At 31.7% G+C, this 20,848-nt stretch overlaps 5 protein-coding genes across 5 annotated transcripts; 2 read left to right on the forward strand and 3 right to left on the reverse strand.

Moving 5' to 3' along the window:
- Positions 1-380: 380 nt before the first annotated feature.
- On the reverse strand, positions 381-3,016 carry LOC107611738 (protein ALTERED PHOSPHATE STARVATION RESPONSE 1-like). Its single transcript, XM_088494787.1, has 4 exons — positions 2,005-3,016; positions 1,600-1,793; positions 1,299-1,522; positions 381-1,128 (listed from the first exon to the last, which is right to left on the reverse strand). The coding sequence occupies exons 1-4, from the start codon at positions 3,014-3,016 to the stop codon at positions 381-383; spliced, it is 2,178 nt and encodes a 725-aa protein (XP_088350913.1).
- Positions 3,017-4,698: 1,682 nt separating this feature from the next.
- Positions 4,699-6,902, reverse strand: LOC148553194 (uncharacterized). Its single transcript, XM_088492862.1, has 2 exons — positions 5,840-6,902; positions 4,699-5,356 (listed from the first exon to the last, which is right to left on the reverse strand). Exon 1 carries the CDS (start codon positions 6,798-6,800, stop codon positions 5,853-5,855), a length of 948 nt encoding a protein of 315 aa, XP_088348988.1. The 5' UTR covers positions 6,801-6,902; the 3' UTR covers positions 4,699-5,356; positions 5,840-5,852.
- A 1,065-nt stretch (positions 6,903-7,967) lies between these two features.
- On the forward strand, positions 7,968-13,444 carry LOC107611917 (aldehyde dehydrogenase family 3 member I1, chloroplastic-like). The gene is made up of 10 exons (XM_016313789.3): positions 7,968-8,309; positions 8,864-8,932; positions 9,402-9,498; positions 9,573-9,779; positions 10,773-10,888; positions 10,969-11,073; positions 11,158-11,330; positions 11,421-11,511; positions 12,119-12,268; positions 12,988-13,444. The coding sequence occupies exons 1-10, from the start codon at positions 8,088-8,090 to the stop codon at positions 13,225-13,227; spliced, it is 1,470 nt and encodes a 489-aa protein (XP_016169275.1). The 5' UTR covers positions 7,968-8,087; the 3' UTR covers positions 13,228-13,444.
- Positions 13,445-14,945: 1,501 nt separating this feature from the next.
- On the forward strand, positions 14,946-18,198 carry LOC107614330 (aspartic proteinase Asp1). The gene is made up of 7 exons (XM_016316544.3): positions 14,946-15,397; positions 16,074-16,191; positions 16,475-16,923; positions 17,093-17,231; positions 17,359-17,559; positions 17,635-17,707; positions 17,873-18,198. The coding sequence occupies exons 1-7, from the start codon at positions 15,102-15,104 to the stop codon at positions 17,980-17,982; spliced, it is 1,386 nt and encodes a 461-aa protein (XP_016172030.1). The 5' UTR covers positions 14,946-15,101; the 3' UTR covers positions 17,983-18,198.
- Positions 18,199-18,349: 151 nt separating this feature from the next.
- On the reverse strand, positions 18,350-20,765 carry LOC107613645 (NAC domain-containing protein 2). Its single transcript, XM_016315738.3, has 3 exons — positions 20,332-20,765; positions 19,970-20,253; positions 18,350-19,580 (listed from the first exon to the last, which is right to left on the reverse strand). The coding sequence occupies exons 1-3, from the start codon at positions 20,489-20,491 to the stop codon at positions 19,110-19,112; spliced, it is 915 nt and encodes a 304-aa protein (XP_016171224.1). The 5' UTR covers positions 20,492-20,765; the 3' UTR covers positions 18,350-19,109.
- Positions 20,766-20,848: the final 83 nt, after the last annotated feature.

The raw sequence follows: 20,848 nt of genomic DNA on the forward strand, positions 1-20,848 counted from the left end.
TATAAATTTTAAAATAAAATTTAAATGAAAACACTAGTAAAAAATAAATAAATAATTTCCTCAAATTTCCATATAATGTTTCAACTACACTAACTCCACATTTTTAATATTGTTAATCACTATTCACTATTTTAACAATCCACCGAATGAAATCTAGACTTACATGCAAATATCATAGTAAGAAGGCGTCACATTGAGAGCATAACAAGAAGAAGCAATGGTATCTTTTAAGTCTTTACAAAGAATAGGGTCAAACTATGAAAAAAAAAGAGGTTCTTAATTGACCTACAATTTCTAACCAATGACCAAACAATAAAATAAAATAAAAGCTAAAGAAATGCTAGAATTAAGATTTTGAAAAAAAAAAAATTAACTATTGTTTAGTTTCGAAGTTTAAGCTGCTCATAAATTTTCAGATTTTCCAAACAAAATGTCTCCAAAGCCTCAAAAATTGTAAATAGACCCGGTTGAAAGCAACTTGAAGCAAGGTCATTGACATGTTTAATAGCTTCTTGATGTCTCTTTTTCTCTTCAACCAATCTTACCCTTGAAGCTGCTAATTTCTCATCAGATTCTCTAAGCAATGGAACTTCCATGAAATCTTCTGAGCTTTTCATTTTGTAAAAACATGAACACTGCTTTGACTTGATTCCATTCTTGTCACAGTAGTACTTAAGCATGTGCTTATAATCCCTTAGAAAGTGTTGCACTTTAACTTTGAGTAACTGTTCCTCATTCTGCTTCTCATATAACTGGTGCAAGTTTGATGCAAAGGTACTAATGGCTTCTGAGACTATAGTTTCTGAGATCTTGTGAATTTCATGGCACCAATCATTACAAAGGTTGAAAATTGGATCAACCCCATTTTCAGAATTTTCTATTTCTTCTTGGATTATGTGCTTCCTGAGCCAATCATTCAAGTTTTTCACTAAGGTTTTCTGTGTGTTGATGAAGTTACTAAAGCACATACTCCAATTTAATGCAATTCTTTCTAGTCTTAGTGTAGCTTTTGAACTTGGCTTTTTCTTCCCTCCAGAATCTAATATATGCACATGACTTTTAGCCATGGAGATAGCTTGAAATTGTTTATGGTGACAATCACTCATTATCTTCCACAATCTAATTAGCCTAAAAAAGAAAAAAAAAAAAAAAAAAAGAAAGAAGATAATTTAGTCTCTAAAGGTTTGAGAAACAGAACAATGTAGTGAAGAAAAAATAGAAAGTACTAAGCAAAGCTATGGTATCCCAAAGATGTTGATAACTATAAGCAATAAAAGAAAGAGAGAAAATTAGCATACCCTTCAATCAATTTCTTCAATTCAGGAAGCAGCTTATTATCTCTTAATCCATCTATGTTTCTTGATATTAGATCAATTGATGAAATAGCTACATCAATTTCTGAGTTCAAAAGCTTGACAGAAGAAAGAGTATCATCAATCTTATCAAACTCAGAACCTCTACCATCCAGATCTTTTAGCTTCTTGTACTGCCTTTCGTATTGAATTCGAAGCTTTTCTACAACCTGTCATCAATAATATCAAGGAAAATATCAAGTTCTTGAATGTATATATCCTGTTATGAAAACAAGCAATGTCTTACCATGATTGCACCAGAGAGTTTCTTTTCCCAAACATAAAGTTCCTCCAAGGTGGATGAAAGGTCACTAAATGATGTATGAACATTGTTTTTCATGGACAAAGCCTTTGCTCTAGAAGGTTTGTATAGCATATACGAAAGGATTAAACTCGTCTTTACTGAAGGGAATATCGGCCGCAGGACACAAGAAGCAAAGGCTGCAAGGCAATAATGAAAATCAAGATAAGTTCTTGCTCATTCCATATGTGATAACATGTAACAAGTAAATATCTAACATATAATATTTTAGGGACATTTAGCAACAAAGTGATAGGAAAAAAAAAAAACAAAACAAGGAACCAAATACTAAAAAGACTAAAACACATAAAATTCAATCATAATAAACACAATTGATGCAAGAGATCTTACCCCTTAATTTGGAGCTTTTAGGTTTATATGGTAGCTTGCCAACTTCCATAAGTGATTTGAATTCTTCACCAGAATCAAATAGATTTTTGAATTCATTATTTACTTCTAGCATTGCTTCCTTAAGATCTATCTTGGAAATAGAAACTGGTGTAGCAGTAGCAGGACACTCACTGCATTGTTCTGTTGTTTTTTCTGCTTCAGATTGTGCATCTTCTCCAATCTTAGCCTCATTTTCAGTTTCCTTCTCATCAAACACTACTGACATTGCTGAGCTTTGTTCATAAGCTTCACTTTCCTCTTCTAATTCTGGAATTCCTTCCCTCTCCCTCACTACACTCTCATTGATATCTTGATCATATGCATTGAAATCATATTCCATGCCAAATGGATCCAAGAAATCCCATGTAGAGTTGTTTCCTTCAGTTCCATTTTTCTGAGGATCTTCTACAAACATTGTAGATGCATTTGTACCATCATGCATAAATCTATCATTATGGTAAACAAAACACATTGGTTGTTCCAAAGGTTCATCATTGAACCAATTTCCACACTTTGGGGTCTCTATTTTATTTGCAAAATCCAACCTTTGACTATGATCTTCACTATTATGATGATTATGATCATGATGATGAGTACTACTACAAGATGAAACATTGGAAGTCACATATGAATCAAAATCATGATCATAAGTGCAGCAATCTCCATCATCATATTCAAATTTACATGAGGTAGATTCCAATAAGCATTTCTTTTCTTCTTCTTCTTCTTCTTCCTCTTCAGATTGATTAATTTCGGATAAAGATATGTTGGAACAATCAGCACAAATCACTAATTCTTGATCAACATAACGGTTAAGTGCATCACCAATTTTCAAAAGGGACTCTAAATACTCAACAAAGGATGTGGCAAAATCATACCTGAAATTCTTAGCTTTTTTGATAAACTCCTTCCTCTCTTTGCATAAACTCACTAATTGTGAAGATTGTTGCAACTTTGGTGCTCCTTTGGCCATAGCAAATAAAACCAATTAGTAACATATGAGAATTAGAGAAGCTTAATTTAAATAATACTAAGTTAAGATCAAATAGAATCAAATGCAAAACAAAAACAAATAAGAGAGAGATTTCTGCGAGGCAATTGTTTTGATTATTTGAGAAACAAATATTTGTATTGTGTTTACTATTTAGTTAGTATCTAATGTAAAGAGGGTAACAATGCATGTATGGATTTCAAAGAATCTAAGCAATAAATATGGAAAAATAGTTGCAAAAAATCATACACATATGCACACTTTTTTTTTTAATGGAGCTTATTAAGAAAAAGTATAGGTAGACAATTCGATACTCTTTATATAAAAATTATCATAATGGATTATTAAAAAATATCAATATTTGAGGTTTAAATTATTATATATCACAATAAATTTTATATATCGTTTATTACGTTTAGGATTTAGAGTTTGTGATTTATAAATATTAAAATTAAATGAGTAATACAAATATTAGAATTATCCTTTAATTAATGAGATTTTTTATCAAGTGAATATAAAATATTATGTCCAAATTTAATATTAGATAAATATGTCTTTTAATCTTTATTTATTTATTTATTTATATTTTTTAATCTTATCCATCATAGTCTTGAATAAGTTGTCAAAGATTCAAATAAAAATTCTACACGTTTAAAAAAATTCAAGTTTTTCCAAAGAATAACAAATATATAATAAAGATATACGAATATTTAAGTAATAATGACTTATTTTAAGCAATTTATATAAGAAAATAAAGCATATTATTATTTTTTATTAAGTAGTGTAAATAACAGAAAATTTGTAGTGTTGCTACAAACAAAATACTTACATAGAAAACAAAAATAACAATAAGAAAAGAGAATGATATTTAAAATTTTGAACTACCCAAACACATCTTAATTCTTTTATCATCCTAACAGAAAACAAGTTATTAGCAAACATTAATTTAGCCAATTGGAGCAAAGCAATTAGAGATGCAAGCCAGAGTTTAAATTTTAAAAGAAACAAGTAGAGAAATTTATGGGAACAGGACAGATTCAGTGGAGTAAAAATAGCACAAAAAATTATTTAAAAGAGTGAGAAAAATTGCAACCACTTCACTAAATAAGTTTTTTTGGTGTGGCAATGTTAAAGATATTTAACTACATAAATAAAAGACAATATTATCTTTGTTTTTCGTTTCTCTTCTAAAGTGTTTTGTTTTCATACTGATATTTTTTTGAAGTTATTTATTTTAAATATTTTTGTAAAACATTGAGTACTTAAAACTTTCTCTTGTCAAAGTCAAGAACTTTACCAATAAAAAAATTAATTTAAACACAGTTTTTTGGTTAATAGGAAATGATGAGTCACTAAATCACACCAATAAAAAAATAATTAAAAAAAAAACATTGGATTGATAGGCACAGAACATATAAATCCACTTATCCACTAGTAATAATAACCACTAATGTGATGGATCCATCCTTAAAAACTACAAGAAAAACACACAAATTTGACATTTTGATCGGTTGATGAAATGGTAAACTTTGATCCAAATAGTAAACGTATTAGTCCAAATTTTGTGATTATGTTTGGAGAGAAAGAACATACACTGAGTTCACCAAGAACCTGATAACCATAGTGATAAGAGAATAAGGAGAGGTGAGAGAAAGAAGAGAAAATGAGAAATACATCTTCAATTCTTCATAAAGAACAGTATCAACTATCAAGTGAGTAACTAACTAACATTAATTGTAACAAACAAATAACTAATACAAATGGGGCAGATCAAGAACAATATTTAACTATTTACCAAAGAGCAGACATAATGAGGGAACATTTTAGGTACAAAATAGTTCCTTATTTATTGACAATTACCCATTCAATCAAATTCACCACTATAACAATGGCTTCCACCAGTATGAACTCAATTATAACATAGGTCCTACATTCTGCTGCTGTCTAGTGTTGCACTTGCTGGGGTTCACTCCTTTTTTTTCCCAGCCTTCAGAATTAAACTTGTGAACAGTTTGTATTCCAAGGGCAGCAACAAATCAACATGCCTTGTTTGGCAGTCATAATGGCATGGCAGAATAAGAAGCATTCTCAAGGATAGAATTTGAGCTGCATGGCAAGTGGCAACCATCTCTGCTCAACGCTGTTCAGAATCGATCACAAAACAGGCGGAATGACTTTTTCCGCCGCCACCACCAACCAGGCCAAGGATCCAAAAACTCACCCGGAATCTTCAACATCCAATTACTTTCTTAGCTTCCCTTTCAACATATTAGACCACCAAACCAGATGCCACATTTCTTCACCATCTCTTGCAATCAACATCTAATCACAGTGTAACACCCCCAAGTCCAAAAACAATTAGCACATTGCATTCAATCTAAATTAATGCACATAGTCTTAATTGATTTCATTTTATACTATAATAACAAAATTATTTAACGAAGGGTCAAGGAAGGACCACAGTTGTTTCCACGGCTTGAACCTGTGACCTTGAGATAACACGGAGACAAGTCAACTTCAAACTAAAGAACATTAGTAGGACCAATTTCATCTAAGGATCTCAAACTCCTAATCTAACAATGTTCAATTAATCAATTGATATATAGAGTCTCCTTCTCCAATCTAACTAGCTAACCTAATACCAAGGTGAACTAGCCATTCTTAAACCCTAGCATCAAATTAATTCCTAAATATGAACCCTAGAAGCAAAGCCACTAAAATCTATGAAATCCAAATATAATAATCCCACACAATTGCTACAATGTAAAGCATATTTTCCAAACTGAAATTTTATCAAACAATTACCAATTTTCCAAATTCATGCAAGGCAGAAGATATCATCAGTCATGAGCAAAATATACTGCAAGATCCTCAAAGGAGCATTCCCAAAATCCAAATGTGGCAACCTCAGCTCCCTAACCCTACAAGCTCCATCTGCTCCTCCACCACCACCACCAACCCGACCCACCCGAACCCGGTTCATATCAACCTTCCTAAACAGGTAAACCTCACAACTACCACCCCCACCACCGGAAAAACCCCGATCCGCTGCCGCATTCGGTGGCCGTTTCTGTGTCCTGAAAAAGGTCCAACCTTTCCCAGCAAGAATCCTGCAAAACCCCTCCATATCATCGACCCTCTCTCCGGTAACCCTAGAATACATCGACAATGAGCAACAATCCCAATTTCGTCCTCCTCCTCCACCGCCACCATCTCCGGCAATTGCGCCGCCGTCGAAAAATACCAACTTGAAGAAGGGTGCGGCGAGGTTGACGAAGTAACGAAGGTGGGTCAATGGGGCCGGAGTCAGGGAAGGGAAAGGGATCGGAACGGCGTCATCTTGGAGCGGCCAGGAAGACGAAGAACAAGAAAACGAGCAGGTGGTGGTGGTGGTGGCAGTGGTGGCAGTAGAAGGTAACGAAGAAGAAGGAGTTGAATGCGGCGACAAAGAAGATGAGAATGGCGTTGAGTTGGAGAAGATGATGTGAGAGAGAGATGGCGTTGGGAACAAGTCCATTCCCAAGGTTCTTGCAATGGCGGCGAGTCTGTATGTGTCGGTTACGATCTCTCTTGTTGGAAGGAACAAAAGAGCCGCGGTTTTTGATCTTCTTCTTCTTGCTCTTATTCTTCGTCTTCTGTTTCTCCTTCTCCCATCTTCTTCTTCTTCATTTTCTTGTTCGGAATGAGCGTGGGAATGCATGAGATGTGGATGGTGATTGATGGTTTCACCAAAGACGAGAGAACGAACCAGCTTTAGTGGAAGCATCTTTCTTTTTTCTTTGTCGATTCAATCAAAATCACAGCTTCTGTTTTTGACTTTGGTAAAGTAAGTGACCTAACTTTCAATAACCCTTCTTCCATCTCCTACACTCTATAGTCTAGAGAAAGGTAAAAAATCGAGATTTTATGTGAAATTGAAAAAATAAATAAAAAATATAAAACGTAAAATCTTAATAAGATTTAAATTGTAAAATCATCAGATTTAGTATAAATTTCGTAAAATCGATAAACTTATTTAAAATCGTAATATCGAAAGATTTTAAGAGTTAAATCGAAATTCTAGTTACTATGCTCTATATTCTATAGTCTATACTCTATACACTAATATTAACTAAATTATAATTTATCAATTTTTAACCATTAATTTCGCTCCTTTCTTGTATCAAAAAAATTGCATATGAATTTTTACCATTTAATTATTTATATATTTTTATAAACTTACATATTATTTCATTTTCGTTTCATTAATTATAATACTTTATTGACAATATCGCCTTTTTTTTATAAATTCATGCATATAATAGTACAAAAAATTATATTTAAAGTGATATTATAAAAAATATGAGTAAAATTATTATTTTTGAGTTAATGCATAACTTAATCTCTAAAATTGTAGGTATATCTTAAATTGAATTTTGAAATTTTAATTGTTTTAATATAATTTTTAAATTTTATACCAGTAAGACAGTGACTCTTATTATTATTTCTATAAAAAAACCTTAACGGTAAACCAACTTAAATTGATCGAAGTATCAATTTATTTATCCACTTAAGAATTGAGATAGTAAATCATTATTATTTTAGTTTTAGAATTGAAATAATTTTTAAAATTTTTTTAAATATATCTAAAATATCAGTAATATTCTAATCATCGTAACATATAATTTTAATTAATATATATTATATATACTTTATAATTAAAAGCAATTGTTAAAAATAGTGAAATACCAAAATTACAAGTACATTTAAAAAGTGAAAACCCATACATCAGCGTACAGAAACAGAACAGAACAGAACAATGTCTTGAATGCATTGTGGCATTTTTTCTTGGAGGAGTGGTATAGATTACACGCAAACAAATTTGTGTCATGTCAAGTGCATGATGATAATGATATTTATTTATCTTCATATGTTTCACACACGTAATTAACTGGCTGTGATTGAAGCACGTCTAGTACTCTTAATCATAATATAACTCACCCTTTTCTAACTTTGCAAAATCCAACTCCACTTTCTTCCTCTCTTGTTTAAGCTTCAAACTCTGCCACCAGTAATGGAAGAAGCAAAAGAGAAGGGTGTGTTTAATGAAGACAAGGCTTCTTTGGTGGTTAAAGAGCTGAGAAAGAGCTTTGACTCAGGGAAGACAAGAAGCTACAAATGGAGGATTTCGCAGTTGGAAGCCATGGCTAAGATGATTGAAGAAAATGAGAAGGACATCATTGAAGCAGTAGATAAGGACCTTTCTAAACCTCAACTTGAAGCATACATAGCTGAGGTCTCCAATTTCCTCTCCTTTTTTTCCTTTTATTTTCTCTCTTTTCTTATTACAAATTCATACCCAAATTTGAATTACTTTGCTTTTATATATATATATATATATATATATATATATATATATATATATTCCTTTTGATTAGTTTAAGAAAAATTATATTCATTTATTATCATGGTTCTTACTTTTTAAAAGTCGAACCGACTAATTTAAATGAATTAATTAAATATTAGTTACTAGAATAAAATCAGTTATAAATAAATTGGTTAAAAATCGAAAAAATAAAATTACATTGTATTGGATTATTTTTAGCAATTAATCCGTGTAAAATAATAAAATATATATTTTATATATAAATATGTTATTTTAGTATATCATATTCCACTTGAATCTTGATTGGAGTTTAAATTTTTGAACTTTAACCTTGACGAGGGGTTTTCTTTTCAGAAGCTTTTCTTTTATAAATTTGACATTAATGATGGTGACATTTTAAAGTTTTTGATTGTCCATTCCATGATTGTGGCCACAGATTTTACCCTTGTGCTTCTTCAATGCAGGTTTCTCAGACAAAATCTTCATGCAGTGAAGCAATTAAAGCATTGCATCAGTGGATGAAGCCTACAAAGGTAGCTAATTAATTACCAAAAGCAAAACAGAAATATTTGCATTGCATCATTCATAATCACTCAATCCTTTTTTAAATAATCTTTAATATTTTTTAAATATACAACTATTTTACTTAAAAAAAAAATCAGCAACCAAATTTTGGTCTACATAATCATATAATCATACTATATGTATACTACAAATTAGGCACAGTATAAAATATATGTTAAATAACACGTATATTTTATTAAAAAAATACATGATAGTTGATTTAATAACTAATTTTTATGTGTATATATTATTTTTTATAAGGTGAAAACTTAGGTGTAGTCGACTTCACATGAAGTTGATAGCTGAGAGCCGTTAGATGCTTTGACTGATTTGACTAAATTTTCATCTAACGGCTCTCAGCTATCAACTTCACGTGAAGCGGACTATAAACGTAAAGAGAGTATTTTCTAAAAATTTGTTTGTTATCAACAAATTCAGGTGAAAACTGCGATTACAACATATCCATCATCAGCAGAGATTGTATCAGAACCACTTGGAGTTGTGCTCATCATCTCAACATGGAACTTCCCTTTCAGTATGTTCACATATCTTATTAACTGAGATTGTTATTATATGAAGAGCTTTAATTTTCTGGATGTGATTGAGTAGTGTTATCGCTGGAGCCGGTGATCGGCGCAATCGCGGCCGGGAATGCAGTGGTTCTGAAGCCATCAGAAGTTGCTCCGGCATCATCAGCACTGCTGGCAGATATGCTGACAAAATATTTGGACAACTCTGCTGTCAGAGTTATTGAAGGAGGTGCTCCTCAAACAACCGCACTATTGGAGCAGAAATGGGATAAGATACTCTACACAGGTACTTCAATTTGTTTCTTACTCTTGTTTTTCTAATAATACATTCAATCAACGTCACACTTTGCCTGCTTTTATTTATAAAGACAAAACACAAGACATAAATACAAAAATATAAAAATGTGTTTGTCATGTGAGACATAGACAGAAATATTGTGTTATGAAATACTGAATTAATATATTTTTTTTTATAGGAGGACAAAAAGATACCGACAAAATATACAATTTATTTTTTTATTATTATTATCAAATTTTTATAATTATATTTTTTATTATTTTATTTTTTATTCTAAATTTTGTATGAAGAAAAAAATAAAGATAAATTAAAATTTTTATTATTTGTTCTATCTTATATTCAATTCATTACCAAACAAAATACAAAATATTAATTTTTATGTCTTTATCTTTTATGTTCGATTTTCAGTGTTTTGTCTTGTTCTATTCTTAAAATTAAACGCAACCTTTGTTCCTTAAGGTAGTGTTTGGTGGAGAGACAGAGACGGAAAGACTGAGACTGAGAGACAGAGACTAAGAGACAGAGATTGAAATAAATCTTAGTATTGATGCAAAGTGGGAGACAGAAATTGAAACAAGAATGAAACTCTAATTTAATTTGTACAAAGGGTAAAATTAGAATTAATTAATTGAAATGAGGATATTTTAGATATAAAATGTTATTAAAGTTTTCTCCATCTCTAAAAATTTTAGTCCCCTGTGTCCCTACTTTTTGGAGGTACTAAAATACTGAAATTTTAGGGACAGATGCAGAAATTTTAGTACCAATCTCTAAACCAACAAACATGATACTAAGTCTCAGTCTCTCCGTCTTTGTCTCAGTACCTCAAAACAAACACTACCTAATAAATTAGTGCAGATAGATAAAATGGTCTTGTGAAGAGAATTAATTTGACTTATGATGATATTTTTTGAGATGTAATTATCTTATAATAAAATTTATTAGAGATTTATTTGTCTAAGACATAGTTTATGGATGCAGGTAATGCTAGAGTAGGACGAATTGTGATGGCTGCTGCTACAAAGCACCTTACCCCAGTGATTCTGGAACTTGGTGGAAAGTGCCCTGCTCTTGTTGATTCTAATCTCAACTTGCAAGTAACATATGATTTGAATTTGAAGAATTCAATTGCATTTCTGGCTTAGACATGTGAATGACACTTATACAAATGATTCAGGTTGCTGCTAGAAGATTAATAGCTGGAAAGTGGGCATGCAACAATGGACAAGCATGCATTTCTGTTGATTATATCATCACTCTTAAACATTTTGCTCCAACACTTGTATCATTTCATAAACACAATTCAATAACTCTACTCTCTTAAATATATTCAATAAATTCTCATTTATCACTAATCACTCCACAGATAAATGCTCTCAAGGAGGAATTGGAGCAATTTTTCGGAAAAGATCCAATGAAATCCAAAGACATGTCGCGAATCGTGTCTTCGTCGCACTTTTCGCGACTCTTAAAGCTTTTGAATGATGACAAGATATCTGATAAAATTGTTTTAGAAGGTCAGAAGGACGAGGATCAATTGTGAGTAGCATTATTTCTATTTTTTTTTCTGTTGATTCTATTGTCTCAGGATCTTTGTATTTTAATTAATATAATTTGATTTTATTGTAGAAAGATTGCTCCAACAATCATATTGGATGCACCAGATGATTCATTGGTGATGCAAGAGGAAATATTTGGGCCAATAATGCCAATTATCACTGTGAGTTAATTAGTTGTAGAACACAAAAGAAAGGAATAGTAATAATAATAGTACATTAATTTGATGCCGATTATAACTGACTTGAGTTGGCCGAGTAATGAATTTATTCATCAGTTTAAATAAGTATATAGGAGTTTAAATATCGTCTAACGTGCGAAATTATAGAGGGTCCTCTTTAAGATCAAACAATTCCATCGAATTGAGTATGATTGTATGTGTGATAGCATCTACTATACCAGGAATATCAATGAACCCGATTATTGAAATTGCTCAGGATACCCTTTTTTAGCTTCTAGAATCTATTTCTTAGTTCAAGATCCGACCCCTCTTATCTTACTAACTGGAATCAAAGAATTAGTAGATCTGTTCCGCCCAAAATGGGAATGGGCTAGGGTTATGAACTTAGAATCTAGAATCTGATGATCGAGTCGATTCCATGATTCTAAGTTCATTCCATACCGGACCAGACCGGAATAGGGTCTTGTACAGTAGACATTTAAATAGAACTAAGATGTGTGATGAATTAGTTTTTGACCTGTCGGGTGATAAAATACCGTAGACAATAAAAAAAATTTGAAGCTGACTATTGTTGTTTTTTAATTTGCAGGTTGATAAGATAGAAGATGGGTTTGATATAATAAAATCAAAACCAAAACCTCTTGCTGCATATCTCTTCACAAACAATGAAGACCTGAAGAAAAGTTTTGTGGAAAACATTTCTTCAGGAGGGATGCTCATCAATGACACTGTCTTACAAGTAAGCTAAAGATTAGGGTACTTTTGGGATGGTATGCTGAAAAGTTTAATTTATTTTAAGAATTTTCATTTGTACAATTCTTTTTAAAGTAATCGATTATAAGTACTAATTTATGTTTTAATAATACTTTAGTTGAAAAGTAATTTTAATATAAGTATTGTGTTTGAAATGTATAAAAAAAAAAAAGAAATAAAAAAACTACCTTTAAGTGTATATTTTCAAAAATGGATATAAAATGAAATGATTATTTATATTATTTAATATTTGATATTTGAGATTAAATTAGTAACATTATCGGATAAAAAATATTAATTTTTTGGTTATAATAATAAGCTTCAAAATATTACTTTCACTTATATATATTTTTTTAATTAGCTTTAAATTATTATCTTTGAAAAAAATTTTGGATACCAACCATTTTTAGTACTTTTAGTCATCATTTAATAAGTACAAATATTAAATTGTCTTTAACATATAAATTTTATTAATTCATGTGTGTAAATTCTGAAAAACATATATATAAACCATATTGATTTATGTATGTAAACTCTAATAAATATACGTATAAACTATATTTTTTTTTTTGTGTAAAATCTCTATAAATATGATGCAAATTATTGCTGGCAGAAAAAAAAAGATAATATTTTGGCTCTATAATATATTTTGAGGTTTTTAACCAAAAATAATTTGATTTTGATAAAAGAGTAATGTTGACATAGGTTGTAACTCCTGGTTTGCCATTTGGAGGAGTTGGAGAGAGTGGAATGGGTTGCTACCATGGCAAATTCTCCTTTGATGAATTCAGCCACAAAAAAGGTGTTCTCTATAGAAGTTTCAAAGGTGATTCATCTATGAGATATCCCCCATATACACCCAAAAAACAAAGCTTGATGAAGGCCCTTATCAATGGCAATATCTTCCACATGATTCTTATTTTGATTGGATGCTCTAAACTCTAGATATTAAAACAAAGCAAGAACTCATAAATATTTAGAGGGACATAATAAGTTGCTCCTTTGACACTAGCCTTCTATATGTATGTCATCAAGCTTATGGAAATTATTCCATCTCTTTCATACAATTTTTGTAAATATATAGATTGTAGTACAATTATTTTAGAATTTTGTCTTGATACAATATAAGTGATAGGTTAAAGTTTTTAACATTATTATTATCTTTTTCCTTTAATTTGGTGATGTCTACTTTATTATTATATTGTGTTTTGTCACGTTTATTATCTTGTGATTTTAATGAAACTAAGTTGAATTGGTTTAATGGTTAGACTATTAATTCATTTAAATAAGTATTACGATTTGAATCTTGTCTAATACGTATAATAATCTAATGATGAGTAACAAATTTTTAAATAAAATTTTAATCTGCCACAGATTAGTTCCTGTACTCCAATTCCGGTGATAAATGCGGTGGGAAAAAAAATTTAATCAATAATCTTGAGTTAATTTGATATTATCGGTTAATAAATTATTGTGCATTTCATGATTACTTAATTGATTAAATAACTGCCGTGCAACTATATTGACTACTATGTGCCTATGTATCATATCACTTTAAGTACATTAGAAACCAAAAGAAATGATCACTTAAGTATCAATTATTATGTATTAATCACTTGCTCAACATCTTCATTCTTCACCGGATTATTTATTGAGTTAAGAAATATATATTTATAATAATAACATAAAATGAATATATCTATCTTAGCTTCTCATCTTCTTGATTCTCTGGAGCAGCATCATTTTATTCTTACTTCCATTATAAGTATTTTTGCACTTAATAATAATAATAATAATAATAATAATAATAATAATAATAATAATAATAATAAATAAATAAATAAATACTTAATTAATTAGTGTCATGAATGCATTTAATTACCTCAAAAGTTTAAGTAAATATTTTGTATATATTTTTGCATATATCTTTTTTTTATTTTAATTTGTCTTACACTAAAATTATTTTTTCTGAGGGGTAAAGTTTAGATTTTTTTTTTGTTATAAAAATTTTGATATCATATTATAAAATTATTTATGTCAAAAATTTAAAATAATAAAAAAAATAATGCAACTCAAAAACTAATTATCTATCAATCAATATTAGTCAACTTTTTGAAATTTCATTTTTAACTCATATATTAACATTCAAATAAATATTCAAAAATAATCAACTTGGGTTGACCGAGTGGTTAATTCATTTATCCGCTTAAGCAAGTATCAAGGTTCGAATACAGTTTTATACATGCATGTAGCCTAAAATCAGTGATGATTTTATTAGAAGTCATGACAGAAATAAATGATATGTGTTTAGAATTGAAATCATATCTCAATAAGAGTAAAGAAAAGATAAAATAAAATAAAAATTAATTAAAATTAACTATAAAAAAAATGAGACTCTGTACTTTTATTAAGAGTAAATGAATTATTATATATGTTAGCATCGGTAGGCACATGTTTCCCTACTTCAACAAATTAAAGTAGCCAAAAATACATTATAAAAATAGTGAAAAGATATTTTCTACAGATCATGCTAGGTGCAATGAAGGAAGGAATATAAGAACCCCTCACATTAGAAGAAATCCTACTTCTAATTACTGAAGCAATGCCTTTCCTTGGCCTCACATCATATAATATAAAGTCTTTAATTTGGAACTTGGTTTCATGCATTAATAATTATTCCATCACACAATAACACGTAACGTACGTATTAAACCATATATACTTAGGACATAATAATAATCTTCTTCATCAATTATTAATTCGATCTCTCCAGCAATTCATATATTATTTTTTTCAACTGAATTGAAAATTGTTATGAGATGATGAAAGGAACGAAGAAGTTATTATTACCAGGATTATTATTGTTGGTTTTCTTGTTATGTTGTTCAACTTGTTCAGCTTGGTTTGGTAGTAGTAGTAGTAGTAATAGTAATAAGCATAAAAGTATTAGTTCCAATTATGGAAATGGAAGAAGAAACTCTATTCCTCTTGATGAACCTTCCTCTTCCTCTTCCTCTTCCTCCTCGTCTTCATGGTTATCATCGTCGTTGCTTAATCAGTATCGAGCTAGCTCATCCGTCGTGTTTCGAGTTCACGGCAACGTTTATCCGGTTGGGTATGTATATATAATAGTCCTTTTTTTTTTTTCTCTTGCTTTATGCATTTCTTTTGATATTTGAAACTCTTTCATAATGAATTTAGAAATTAAAATCACAAGATCTTAGTTCTCTAAAGTAGCGTTTGGTGGAGAGACAGAGACAAAAAGACTAAGACTGGGAGACAGAGATTAAGAAACAGAAATTGAAATAAATTTTAATATTCTGTTTGGTGCAAAGTGGGAGACAGAAATTAAAACAAGAATGAAATTCTAGTTTAATTTGTACAAAGGGTAAAATTGAAATTAATTAATTGAAATGAAGGTATTTAGGTATAAAATGTTATTAAAGTTTCAGTCTCTATCTCTAAAAATTTTAGTCCCCTGTGTCTCTACATTTTGGAGATATTGAAATACTAAAATTTTGAGGATAGAGACAAAAATTTTAGTACCAATCTCTGAACCAACAAACATGATACTGAATCTCAGTCTCTCAGTCTCAGTACTTTAAAACAAACGCTACCTAAATTTCTTATTCATGCAATAACACAATTTTGGAAGATTTGTGTATTGACATTGTATATTTTGATATTATGTGTGAATTTAATTTTGATTCATACTAGTCATACCAAAAAGTTTTTACACAATTATCTAATTATAGTTAAATCATACAAATAATATATTTGAACATTTACAGGTTCTATAATGTTACATTGAACATAGGGCACCCACCAAGGCCTTATTACCTTGACATTGATACAGGCAGCGACCTCACATGGCTTCAATGTGATGCCCCTTGTACTCATTGCACTCAGGTATCACAAATTTATTGTTCAATCTTATGATTTAATAATGGGCTGATTCACTTATTTATAGACTAATGAATCTTCTAATAACTCTTTATGGGCCTAGATAATTAAGTAGTAGATCTGATTAATATTAGTGTAACAAGTATAAACTCAAGCAATTATAAATTTTGGACTAAGTACAAAAAATTTTCTCTAATTATTACAATAAACATAAAATTTTATCTCGTTAAATGAAACTGGTTACATAGATCAAACGACGCCAGGTGTTATTGTTTTATTTTTGTGACAGACGCCGCATCCGTTGTACCGGCCGAGCAATGACTTGGTGGCATGTAGGGATCCAATGTGTGCATCATTGCATCAGAATGAAGCATATGAATGTGAACAGCCACACCAATGTGACTATGAAGTTGAGTATGCAGATCATTACTCTTCCCTTGGTGTTCTTGTGAATGATGTGTACCTTCTGAACTTCACAAATGGAATCCAACTGAGAGTTAGAATGGCACTTGGATGTGGATATGATCAGCTATTTCAAGAGCACTCATACCATCCATTGGATGGAATGCTTGGTCTTGGAAGGGGAAGATCAAGCTTGGTTTCACAGCTTAATAGTCAGGGTTTGGTTAGAAATGTAGTTGGACACTGCTTGAGTTCACAAGGGGGAGGCTATATCTATTTTGGTCATGTTTTTGACTCTTCTAGACTCACTTGGACTCCTATGACATCCACACATTTGTAAGTCAAATCTCAACCAAAACCATATCTTCCAATGTCTACTAATAATAATATTCACTGGTTGACTCAAATTCTTAAGCTTCATAACAGACAATGACAACTATTATCATCGTCTCAACTAAAATTTTTATCTTTATTTTTCCACATTTATTACTATGATGTGTATCAGCAAACATTACTCAGCTGGGCCAGCTGAACTCCTTTTGGGAGGAAAGAGAACTGGGATTGGAAATCTCCATGGTGTTTTTGACACTGGAAGTTCTTACACTTACTTCAACTCCATGGCTTACCAAGCAGCAATTTCTTGGGTCAGTTGAAAAACTGAAAATCAATAAACATTTACTACTATGCATTTCTACTGACATTATGTCAATTTCATAATGCAAGATTATTTACTTAGTAAAATGGTTCTTTTGTTGGATTTCAATTGTTTAGTTAAATAAGGAGTTAGCTGGGAAGCCTTTAAAAGAAGCACATGATGATCACACACTCCCTCAATGTTGGCATGGTAGAAGGCCTTTCAGAAGCATACATGAAGTCAGAAAATACTTCAAGCCTATGGCGCTTTCTTTCGCCGGCGGCGGCCGAAGTAAAGCTCAGTTTGAAATCCCTCCTGAGGCATACCTCATAATATCAGTAAGTCACCACAACTATTTTTCAGTAGAAAATGTTATGTCACTTGTGCTAATGTTCATGAACTGTTGTTAACAGAACATGGGAAATGTTTGCTTGGGAATCTTAAATGGATCTGAAGTAGGGATGGGAGATCTAAACCTAATTGGAGGTAATGAATATTAATACAATTTTCATTCTTTTTTTATCTCTTTAGTACATCTTTGGATCAATGTATCTGAATAAAAGATACCCAAATATGAACTTATCACACACATGTACCAAAAACTTTCTATGAAACTCTTCATGAAGAGTATTGGTTGTTTAATTCATGCAGACATATCCATGCAAGACAAAGTGATGGTATTTGACAATGAGAAAATGATGATTGGTTGGGCACCAGCAGATTGTGACAAAATCCCCAAATCAAGACATGCCAACATTTAAATCATAAAAAGATTTATATTTCTTTCTCTCTCCTTTATTTGTCACTAAGTAGCAGTTATTTCTCACTGTTTATAGAACAGAGTGGTTGTGTTGTATCATATGAATGTTGAGCTGTTTGTGAAGTTAGCCTTATAAATAGTAGAAAACATAATGATATACTGGTGATGTGGGAATTTACATTAATAAGATTAATAGTGTAGTTACAGCTGGTTACAACCTAGAAATTAATTAGTCATATGATTACATTAAGATTTACAGCTCTGAGGTTTCCATTTGGAACTGATAAGGCAGAGTAATGCAAGTTGATGCAAATATCATATATTGATTTCATAATTAATCAATTCAGTGCTGTACCACAAATCCATCTGCTTTCTCAATTGGTTTTTGATCTATTCAAATTTGACTGTAGAAACAAATCGTCTTAATCCATATGCTACAATGGAATCTTATCCTTTTTACTCTTCTAGAAATAACAGCTACCCTTTCTCTCAACAGAAAAGATGCTTTGCTTTATATACAACTGTCACACTAAAATCACTGTTGGTTCTGAACAGAAAGATTCTTGAAAGAAACATTCTCTTTGATTGTTTCTTTTCTTTTGCAAACAATAATGAATTATATTATATTATATATTATAATTCACTAATATATAGAAAAATCAACTAACAAAACCAATGGAGCAAGAATTTCCCCTACTAAGAGTCCTAACCACTACACATTTAACACCCTAAAATATCATCAAATGGCCCAAAGGATCTACACCCACTTTGAGATCATTCTGCTACTTATTCTTTATATTACAGAGTACAGAACCTGATCTCCATTTCTTTTTCTTTTTCTTTTTTTTTTTTTTTTTTTTTTTGGCTTTTTTTTTCCTTCACATCTCCCTCCCTAATCTCCGAAGAACAAAGAATAGCCACCAAAATCCAATGGTCCAAAAGTGAAATTGTTAGGTAGGTGTGAATTGTGTTAAATGCTGAGTTTTCACTACAAAAAATGAACATATGCTTTGGTCCCATGATCTCATTAGGCACTAGTCCTCCACCACATTTTCCCAGAAAAAAAGGTTCAACTTTTTTTCTCCCCCTCTTCTTCCAATTCCCAATAATTCTTAATGGTCAAAAGAATCAAAATGGCTTTTGTGGGAACAAGAATGTGTCTTGGAAAGACATGAGCTGATTCATTTGGAACTGATTTCCAAAAAGGTCATCATCATTCATTGGGAGGCTATTATCATAGTTGTTGAGCTGAAAATCAAAGGTATCAAACAGCTGCATATCTAGCTCATTGCTCCACTTTGGGTTGCTCTCCACCTCCTTGTCGCAGGTGGCGTCCGGCGAAACCGCGTGATCCGAGCAGCTAGAGTCCGTGTGCAGCCTTGGAACGGAATCTGATGTGTCCATGTACAATTGGTGCTCATTGTTGGAGAAATTGTGGATAATCTTTGGCTTTGTCTCATGCTCATGATCATGATCATAGTGAAGTATCTCCCCTGGTGAAAACTTTGGTAGTTTCTGTTCCAACCCTGTTGTGGCAGAGTTGAATTTCTCAATCTTCCCTTTCTTGTTGTAGATTCGACACAACACCCAATCATCAAGCTGCACCAAAACATATTCCAATCAGATCATACTAAAAGAAAAGTTGATTCTCATCAACAGTACTTCAAAAATCTTGCATCACAAATACTTTGATCAAATGATATTATAAATAACCAGACTAGATGCACACAAAATATTCCCCAAATGAACCACCCATATAGAATAAAAAAAAATTAAAAGAATGTGTTAATTGGATCCAATAAAAACTAAAAAACAGTTATGCTCAAATTATTTTTAAAAAATAATTCTAATACTAAGAATTTAAATATCAACCTCTCTCCACAACCAATTTTTGTAATCAAAAACCTTAATTATTATTATTATTATTATTAAATAAAATAAATTAGGGTAAAAAAAAGGTTTGAAGAGAAGGTTCTAGTAGTTAATACCCTCAAGTTGTTGTTGTTGAGTTTGTTGGCGGCGGATCTGTCAACATTGGCGAGACGGTACTCATGCATAATCCAATTAGTCTTCACTCCTTTCGGGGCCTTTCCGGCGTAGAACACTAGCGCTTTCTTTATCCCTAGCGCCTTCGGCTTCCCTATCGGCTTGTCCGCCCCGGTCGCCTTCCAGTACCCGCTCCCAGCCGCCCGGTTCGGCCGGGATCCGTTCGGATATTTCCTATCCCTCGGCGAAAAGAAGTACCACTCCTTCTCTCCGTACAACGCCATCTCTGCAATCAATAAATAAGTCAAACTCGAATTCTTACGAATAAATATCCACTGAAAACAGAAATCGAGCGTTTAAGTACCTGGAAGCTGCCACGGATCGAACTTGTACAAATCGATTTCCTTAATTATTGGAGCAGCAATTGATTGCTTTGCGCATTTCTTGCAGAGATAGTGGTTCACCAATTCCTCGTCGCTCGGGTGAAACCTGAACCCTGGCGGTAACTCTAATCCACCTTGCATTATTCCTCCTTCTTCTTCTTGTTCTTGATTTCTCGAGAAGCTTCAACTCTAGCTGAAATTGAATGAATTGAATTGAACCGAACCGAACCGAATCGAATCTCTGTGTGTGTGCTGGTGGTGGTGAATGATGCTGAATTTCGAGTTGAAACGTATGAGAGAGTCACGAGAGGGGAGTTATATAACCGCGTGAAGGAACAAGAGAGAGGAATTTAGACACGTGCGTGATAAGTAGTGAAAACGTGGTGAAGGTGGCATTGTTCGAGCGTTTATTAGTAGGCTATACCTACACCTCAGCCTCCTCTTTTCTCATGCTGACTGCTACTGCCACGTGGCGACGCATTACTGGATGGTCGACAC

The sequence above is a fragment of the Arachis ipaensis genome, chromosome B7 (assembly GCF_059453495.1).
Source record: "Arachis ipaensis isolate K30076 ecotype BB chromosome B7, ASM5945349v1, whole genome shotgun sequence".
Classification (NCBI taxonomy): Eukaryota; Viridiplantae; Streptophyta; class Magnoliopsida; order Fabales; family Fabaceae; genus Arachis; species Arachis ipaensis.